This window comes from Atta cephalotes (assembly GCF_000143395.1).
Source record: "Atta cephalotes unplaced genomic scaffold scaffold00027, whole genome shotgun sequence".
NCBI lineage: Eukaryota > Metazoa > Arthropoda > Insecta > Hymenoptera > Formicidae > Atta > Atta cephalotes.
The window spans coordinates 2625466-2634943 of record NW_012130091.1 but is presented as its reverse complement, the minus strand read 5'-3'; the positions used below and the strand labels follow the sequence as shown (position 1 = coordinate 2634943).

At 32.6% G+C, this 9478-nt stretch overlaps 1 protein-coding gene across 1 annotated transcript in view; it reads right to left on the bottom strand.

Moving 5' to 3' along the window:
• The window catches only part of LOC105620526 (short/branched chain specific acyl-CoA dehydrogenase, mitochondrial-like), a 9720-nt gene extending 6391 nt beyond the window's left edge, over positions 1-3329 (bottom strand). The window contains exons 1-3 of the mRNA XM_012202017.1: positions 3294-3329; positions 1010-1124; positions 791-891 (exon numbers count right to left, since the gene is read on the bottom strand). Of these exons, the coding sequence (XP_012057407.1) occupies positions 791-891; positions 1010-1124; positions 3294-3329 (252 nt within the window). The remainder of the gene's footprint in view (positions 1-790; positions 892-1009; positions 1125-3293) is intronic.
• Between the last annotated feature and the right edge of the window lie 6149 nt (positions 3330-9478).

Here is a 9478-nt window from a genome sequence, read left to right as displayed (position 1 = left end):
TTGTTAATTTTTTTAAATTATAATACTATATATATATATAATATATATATATATATATATATAAACGAAAAAGATACAGCAAACATATGTTGAAATAGGAAACTTGATGCTGGTTGTTGAAAAGAAAATATGCTTCTTTGTGCTCGTATTTTTATATTATATGATCATATAAGTACAAAAGTATGGGCACAAAGAAACACATTTTCTGCTTTCCAGCCAGCGTCAAGTTTCCTATTTCAACACATGTTTGCTGTATCTTTTTCGTCTGTACTAATTAGTAGAGGTTATCAAAAAGCGGAAAAACTTATGAGCTTTTACTCATACTTTTTACTAGCACAGATGATAAGATGTATATCCAGCAAATGAGAATGAATTGAAATAAATTGAAATGAATTCAGATTTTCAAAAATATTGATTCACGAATGTTAAAATGAATGCTTTTCAATCCTGAATGCATTTTTATTTATTTATAGGAATTGCATGGAGATATATAGGAATTCCATCTCTATGCCTTTCAATCTAAAAATAATATTAGCTTTTTCTGTGCACACAATTGTGAATACTGTTCAATTAAAAATTTTGAATAGGAAATGTAGTTTTTCAATGTAATTGCATCCAATTGAATCTAATTGAATCCAATTAAATCGAATTAAATCCAAAAAAAATATTCGCTATTTCAAATACGCATTTTCGGATAGAAAAAAATTTCAATCCATTTTAATTTCTCGTTTATTGAGGGATAATTGATATGAAAATCTAAACTTTAAATAATTGTTTGTTCCACACTTACGCCATTCTCAAATAATACTTTTAAAACGCTATCATCTATCTTGCCCTCCTTTTCCATTTTTCGGACGGCAGGAGCGATCTCCTCCTTAGCCAGTTTAGCAACTACGAATTGAAATATGAAAATATATATATATATATAGTGAGATAGTAAAGAGATTTTACAGATCGACTGCGATCTTTATCATTTACTTCTAACGAGAAAAGAGATTGAGACACTTACCGGTTTCTTTCATCATAAGTTCATCATCCGTAAATTGCGTCAAAGGGCCTGGATGGTAATTGAATCTTGATGCACATAAATGTACTTTTCGCGTTCGCGTCAGCGTTTGCGGTATCTGCAAAAAATACATTTTCTAAATATCGCTTCGTTTAATTATGTGACATGTAGAAAAAATACATTTATTATTATAATTTATTAAAATTATTATAATTACAAATGAAGCAATGGATTTTTTGTTAACACTGTCTGTGTTAAAGAAAAAACATGTTAGTACATGCAGAAAATTAATGTGTTCAGTCTACCAAACATTATAATGTTTATCAGAGGGATCTTTATCTTTATGACTTCTTAATATTAGATTAAGTGAATCATCTAAGACAATTTATACATTTTTACTTTTGATAAAGCAATAGATAAAAAATTCTAACATCTAAGTCATAACATATAATAAGATCTTAGGAGTTGGAATGTTCGGGCGTTGCATTCGATATTTCATGTTGATACATTGATATACACTAAGGGCCATGATACACAAAAAATTTAAGCAGTAAAATGTAAGCAGTAAGTGAATTGATCCATCATAGTAGAGTTCATAAGGCCATAACGTAAGTAGTAGCCAATCTAACAAGAGGCCTGTTCTTTTTGGCTGAACTTTAGTTCATCTTTTTTCCTTTTCTCTGCAGGAGAAAAAAAGAGGAAGAAAGATGAATTGATGCAAAAGTTCAGCCAAAAAAAAAACAGGCTTATGTTGATTTCCTTACTGCTTACAGGTTTGTTCGTATCGCATACTTCAACATGCTTCAAGATGTTCCTACCATAATTTCTACTCACTCTAACGAGTGTGTTTGAGTGAGTAGGAGAAAGTTGGAGGAAGTAGGAACATGTTGGAGCATACGACGCGAATAAATTTTACATCTTACTGCCTTAAGTTTTTTGTGTGCCATGGTCTTAACGTTCGGAATTATAGATAAATTCATTTATGACAATTGAAGATATTCCAAATGTAGGAATCTCGATATGATCTCGATCTTATGAAAATTTTTAAATGTAAAAAAATAGTAGCGTTAATTTTATTATATTGAAGAGGACCTGATGTAAAAAGGTCGAAACATCTGTATAATTATTTGTCTATTAAATATATAAACAGCATGAATAACAAGCGTAGCTTCTTTGCCTTTTGAAGCGTGTTCAATTATATAAACTGAACATATTCATCAAGAGAATAAGCGGTTGATTATTTTATATATTATATAATAAAAATATACATACAATATACGACGTAGTAAGAAAAAATAAAACATTTTCGAAATAAGTTGAATACATTTTTTTCTGATTGCTGTTTTTATCTTTGATTCATCGATGTACTGGTAAATATAAATACTCCGCTACTGAAAAAAATTACATCACACAGTTGCATGGAATCATATAAATCACGTAATGAATTGTTCCAAATTAAAACATATAAATCACGTAATGAATTGTTCCAAATCAGTATGTAATTTTTGAAAATTATATAATTGAAAAATCACATATTTTTTTCTTCTATTTCTATCAATTCTTTAAAATTCGATAATTATAAAATCACATGATGAATGAAATTATTTTTAATATTACGTGATTTTTCAAACTACATGATTTTAAAAAAATCACATACTGATTTGAAACAATCCGTTACATAATTTACATGTTTTAATTCCATGATTTCATCATGTAACGTTGTGACATGATTTTTTTTTTTAGTCGATTTGATAAAATGGAAATGCAAAACGGTAAAAGGTATTGATAATCTAAACACGATAATCTAAACCGATAGAAAAAATAATTTTATCACTATAGGTATAGGTAAGCCACGAAATATGTGCATACTTGTTTCTCTCGTAATTTTATATAAAAATTTTACATATAATAAACGTAATATACATAAAATTTACATAAAATCCGGCATTTTAGTACATTTTGCGAGTATAGTAAATTAATGTATAGTAAATTAATTAGAGAAATTAATCTACTTATTGTGACCGCGATTATGAACATTAAAAGAATGCTTTGCAGAAAAAGAAATACAAATGAATTCGAACAACTGCTAATCACGAACGGATAAGTTATGTAAAATAGCGTATAGTATTGTATGTACAAATAAAATATACAAATGGTATGTATACAAATAAGCAATTGCATATTCTGGGAAATTTTGGATTTGATGGTTTTGAAAAAAAACAAAACAGTTTAGAAAACTTATTAAATTTAATGGAACAAAAAGACTGGGCTATGCGTGCTCACGTACTTCGCGAAAGGCTGATCTTAAAACTGATGCGTTCATCATCTGTATGAATTCGTCTATAGCGTGTTCCTCGGAAGAATCCTTGAAGATATGAAGAATTGATGAATGTGCTGTTCACAGTTCGCAGGCCGAATTAATACTGAGCGGAATAATTTGTTGTACGTCAGACCGACCTTCTTTGTTGCCTCCTTGTCGGTCAAGCGAAGCCGATCGCGAGTGATTGGCTGCTTCAGCGGAGCTGAACAGTTAAGTGAGACTCAACAGTTAAGTGAGCGCTTGCTACTATTGATGTATTCTTCCAGATCTAAAATGCTAATTGGATGATCTAAAAGAATATACCAATAACAGCGCTCACTCAACTGTTGAGTCCGCTGAACGCAGCCATTCTTTTCATACGATCAAAACAGGTTGTTGCGCAATGAAGAAATTCTGGCCTAGGGCTGTCTATCTATTTGAGATATTTGTTCCATCCATGCTCTTCCCTCCCTTCATTTACTTATGCATTATGACCATATACTGTATCCATATACTGTTATCTTAAATTGAAATTAATTGAATTGAAGTTAATTAAATTGGCTTGAAATATCATCTCAATGAATGTTTGTATTAAATTCTTATTAGTGGATATTTTTTTCTGTTTAAATAGATTATATATGGTAAAAAATTTTGTGTTAAACATTTAACATGTCCTAAACGGTCCATCCAAATTTTTGTGTTAATTTAACATAAGATGAATATGTTAGAAAATAACACAAATATTATGTAAAAAATTAACACAAGAAGTGACACTGATATAATTTAAAAACAAATTTGAAGTTAAATTGACACATTTATAATGTTATTATTAAATTTAATTGAAACGCTAATTTTATATTTTTAATTTAGGCGATGCCTCTATGATATTTATAATATATAATAATAATATAGATTTTTATTGTTACAAAACAGATATTTATTGTTACAAAGACAAAATAACACAAAATATTTGTACTTTTCTACATGTAAAATATACTTACATATAGTTTAGCTGTACAAAACATATTTCTTCAGTAAAATTAACATTTATAATAATTATAATATATTAAATTAACACACACATTTTATTCATTTATTCTTAGAATTTATTTCAAATAAAACTACATCATTTTTATTTGTTTAATTACTTATAAACAATATTAAGAATCTTTATTTTAAATCGCATACGTAAGAAACACAATCAATACTAGAAAAATGCCTATTATGATCGAAACTGGATCGTTATTACTTTAAAATAATTCAATCTTGAATTACACTATATACTTGCATATATATCATATTACAGTCTTTTTAGAAACTGCACGCCGAATTTTTCCGAACTATAAACGTAATTAAACTATTCTAGTAATCGCGAATTAAATTGACAAGCAATTTAATAATTTGATGCTACCATCAAGCATCATATTATAAAGATGTTAATATATTGAAACTATTAATTTTATTGTGAAAAATATTACCTCGGCCCGGCCCCCAGCCCTTGAACTACTTATTGTGTTATTTTAACACAATTTATTAACACTGAGAAATGTTAAATTTTAATTTAACACAAAATAACATATTCACATTATGTTAAATTAATATGTTAAAAATTCAATACAAAAATTTTAATAAGGATTCATTTTAACATAAATACAAAATGTTTTTTATCATGTAGTTGTCAAAATAATCCTTGCGCTGATTATAATTATTCTCACAACTTTTTTTTGCGACGAGTGAAATACATATATTTGATTTGCTTCGATTTTATACATAACTATCGGAGGTCTCGATAAGGATAACATTTTCAACAAAACATTTCGAAACTTTAAATGTTATCGCAATGATGATGAATGTTTTAACGATTATCTTATAAGTCTTTTTAAAATTTCTTTAATATTCAAATTATATTTTTCATATATGTTAAATGACATTGTATAACGACAAATGTTTCGTACATTAATATGTATAAATATGTATGAATATATATAAATATTCACAAACACGTATAATTATATATGAAACATATATTCGTCCCTTTTTTTAAAATTATTTTTTAGTGTAATAGAAATAACAATAGTAATGTAAAAACATAAAAAATAATTAAAGAGATAATTTTCGCATTGTTCGTTTTAGAAAAAAAACACAAGTTTGGAAAAATGTTAAAAATATAATTATATACATAAGTAATTTTTTCACATTTTTTCAAACTTGATTTTTTTCTAAAATAAATAGTGTGATGATTATTCTTGAAATTATTTAGAACACTCAAGATCCAGTTTTAACCGATATAGGCATTGCTTCTTACTTATTGTGTGCAATTCATTACATTTTGCAATCCTAATAAATCGTTTTAAATTAATTTAACTTAAATTAATTAAATATTTAATTCATGTGTTTTTCTAATCTATTTTGGAATCGTTATTGTTTGCATATTTCAGAATTTCATAATATAATGAATTTCATAATATAATGAATATTCAAAGATATATCGATTTACTCCAAAATAAAGTTTATTATCGTAGAATATCATTTAAATTTGAACAGACTTTTGTATGTTGAAGTTCATTCGCCTTGCTTACACTTTTTTACACTTTTTACATTTAAAATGAGATAAATATATGTATACTTGGCGCCGAAAAGAGAGAAAGCGAAGATGCTGAGTATAAAAAGTGTAATCAAAGTGAATGATGTATCATGTAAGTATAACATGTGCTTACGATGGAACTTTTCGCGGAACTTCACGGTTTTACAATGTAGATTAAGGGCTTCGCACAATAAAAGGAACAAGGAACAATCATACCTATACAATTCACTTATATCCTACATCTATACAACTCAAATAAATCAGCTCGAAAAACTTGTATCTCTTTCTCAGGCCGGTGAACAAATGCCAGTGAGACAATCCAGCAAACTGAATGGATTAAAATGGATTGAAATTTTTTTCTATCCGAATGCATATTTTAAATAGCGAATACTTTTTTCTTGATTTAACTGGATTCAATTGAATTCAATTCGATTCAATTGGATGCAATTAGATTCAATTGGATGCAATTGAATTGAAAAACTTTCCTATTTCCTATTCAAAATTTTGAATTGAACAGTATTCACAATTGTATTGTTGTGCATAGAAAAAGCTAATATTATTTTTAGATTGAAAGGCATAGAGATATGCTCCATGCAATTCCTATAAATGAATAAAAATGCATTCAGGATTGCAAAAAGCATTCATTTTAACATTTGTGAATCAATATTTCCAAAAATCTGAATCCATTTCAATTCATTCTCGTTAGCTGAGAAGCACATGTGTAGGAACACACACGCACGCATGCATATACGCATTGCGTATAATTTCACGACCACGGGTTGCGTAAGAGATCACTAATCATTGTATCACCCAGCAAACATGAATGGATTGAAATGAATTGAAATGGATTCAGAAATATGGATTTATGAATGTTAAAAAATGAATCCTTTTCAATCTTGAATGCATTTTTATTTATTTATAGGAATTGCATAGAGCATATCTCTAGGTCTTTCAATCTAAAAATTAGCAATTTTTATGCAATCGTGAATACTACTCTTCAGAATTGTGAATAGGAAGTACAGTTTTTTAATTCAGTTAAATTCAAAAATAATATCAGCAATTTTTGTGCAATGAATACTGCTCAATTCAATATTCTGAATATGAAATGCTTTTCAATCTAATTGAATAAAAAAAATTTTTATTTAAAAATGGATCATAAATGCTACTTAATACTTAAATTATTCAAAATTATAAGTAGGAAATTTTTCGTTTTAATCCAATTAAGTTCAAAAAAGTTGTAACGTAAAACTAATTGAATTATGTTCTTTTATTTCTCTTTGAAATAAAACTGAATGATCGATGTGAATAAATCAAATCGAACCCAGCTTCAATATTAAGCTAATCACGGCGCATGATATCGCTGGCCAAGCGAGATTAGATTATCCGACACTTACCCAATGTTGTCTCAGAGTAATGTAAATTGTTTATACTTTATTATATCTGTTAAATGATGATATTTTTATTATATCTATATAATTTCGTTACTAGTTTAGCTGATTGTAATTGAAGTGAAGAATGAATAACACCTTTATCAATTAAAGAAGTGGTGTAGAGGATTATGTAGAAGATTCATAATCCAGAAATCCCAGGTTCGAATCCCACTACGATGCGTTTTTTAATACCAATTTTGAAGCAGCAGTTAATTTTAGGTATAATTATTTATAAATGTCTTAGGAATAAAATTAGTAACCTTTAAACATGAATGTTTTTTTTTTCGAATATTAAACTAGTGTCAGCTCGAATCCAATCCATTTCAATCCATTCAATCCATTTTCATGGATTTAAAGTACGCATTAATAAAATTTTAATCCATTTTAATCCATTCTCGTTTGTTGGGATTGTCAAAAGTCTATAAGAATCTTTTATATCATTCTATTAAAAAAATTGTTATAGGAAAAAAGAACGATATAGAATAACATATTTTTGTATGTCCTAATTCAAAATAGACGTCAACGGTCAATGTTAAATTTCAAAAACAAAGAGAAGAGAATTATTTTGTTGGCAAACCTGCTTATTTCATGATAATTGCCACGATTGATGATAGATGGCGCCAGAGGTCCGTGCGACTTTTTCGAAGTTTCTTCAAACGACCGCTTGGGGTCCGTCCAATCGTCCATCGTTATCGTCTACGATATTCATGGCTCGTTCTAGACCAGAGACCCGACCGCGCGGTGTTTACTAAAGTGTTCACGATCAGTAACAGTGACCGGTAATTATCGGCAGCTAGACGTCTCCGTGATCGATTCCGCGCGTTTTGGCCGCGCGGCGCGGAATAGAAACATCACGGCTACACGATCTTTCCGCGATCTTCCTCTGGTGAAAATTGTCGGTCTCGTGAAACGTTGCGTTCGGCGATTCTCGAACCGCCGGAACAATACCGCGCCAACCGCGCAGCATCATCGCGGCTCGTCGATGCGCGGACGTTAAATTTCGCCCTGCCGGACAGAGGGAGGCATTTGTGTGGGAAACCGGCAGCGGTAGCGGCGGCGGCGGCGAAGAGGAGCTTCAGGCTCGGCGACGCTGGTGGAGACAGAGACAAGAGTCAGTGGCGGAGGCGGTGGTGGAGGCGGTGACGGCGACGGCGGCGGCGGAGGAGGAAGAGGAGGCGGGGGGAAGCTGTTCATCGAACGGAACAGCCGCGCGCGCGGAGGAGCGGCGATACGGAGCGGAGGAGCGCGGCCCGAGTTGCGTTCGTTGTACGGTTCGTGAAACGGGCGCGGGCATATCACGGGATAGGAGGAGGCGGCGGCTGGCGGCGATTTCTTAGGTAGGTAAGTTGTCCGATATACATACGTTCGTGTTGGCGTCGAACGCCGCACGACATGGCCATCCCTGGATCCCGATTCGCATTCGCGCCGAGCTCGCGCGGAATCGGAACCTCACGGAGTTCGCTCTACCTCCTCTCGGCGCTCGCCGTTCGCGCTCGTTCGACGATGAATGACGTAGGCGCGAGGGGTGTGTCGGCCCTTGTGTCTATTCGCAACGGCGCCGCGTCGCGTCGCGTCGCGACGCGACGTGGCCCACGCGACGTTCCGTCGCCCGTCAATCACCGTCGGCTTGAATGTACATGGTAGCCGTATCAACGACGCGCGAGTCATCGGACTCTACGTTTTGATCGTACTTCCCAATCCCCGTTCGATTCCGAACGGGATCCTTGAATTTCGTACTCCCTCCTCCCCGAAAATGTCGCCATTTGTACGGCCCTCTGTCACCGTCTCCGGACGCGCGGGTTACCCCGTGATGAACTTCTTATCGCGCTCGCAATCTCGAGTTCTCGGTGAGCTCAACTCGATCAACTCGATGGGCGGTGATCGACACCTCTCGGGTTAAACGTCGTTGCGCTTGGCTAATTGTGCTCGCCCATGCATCGCGGAAACCGCTACATTTCAACCTGTCCGTCGCCTCGTACAGGATTGGCGGCTTCCGTTGTGTCATGTCGGGAGTAGTTTTACGTATTTCGTCGTTAATTCCGCTAGAATTCCGATCCGTGACGCGTCCTGCTAGCTGTAGGCTATAGATAGATTTATAGAGAAGAGACAGATAGGAAGAGAGAGAGAGAGAGAGAGAGAGAGAGAGAGAGAGAGAGAAT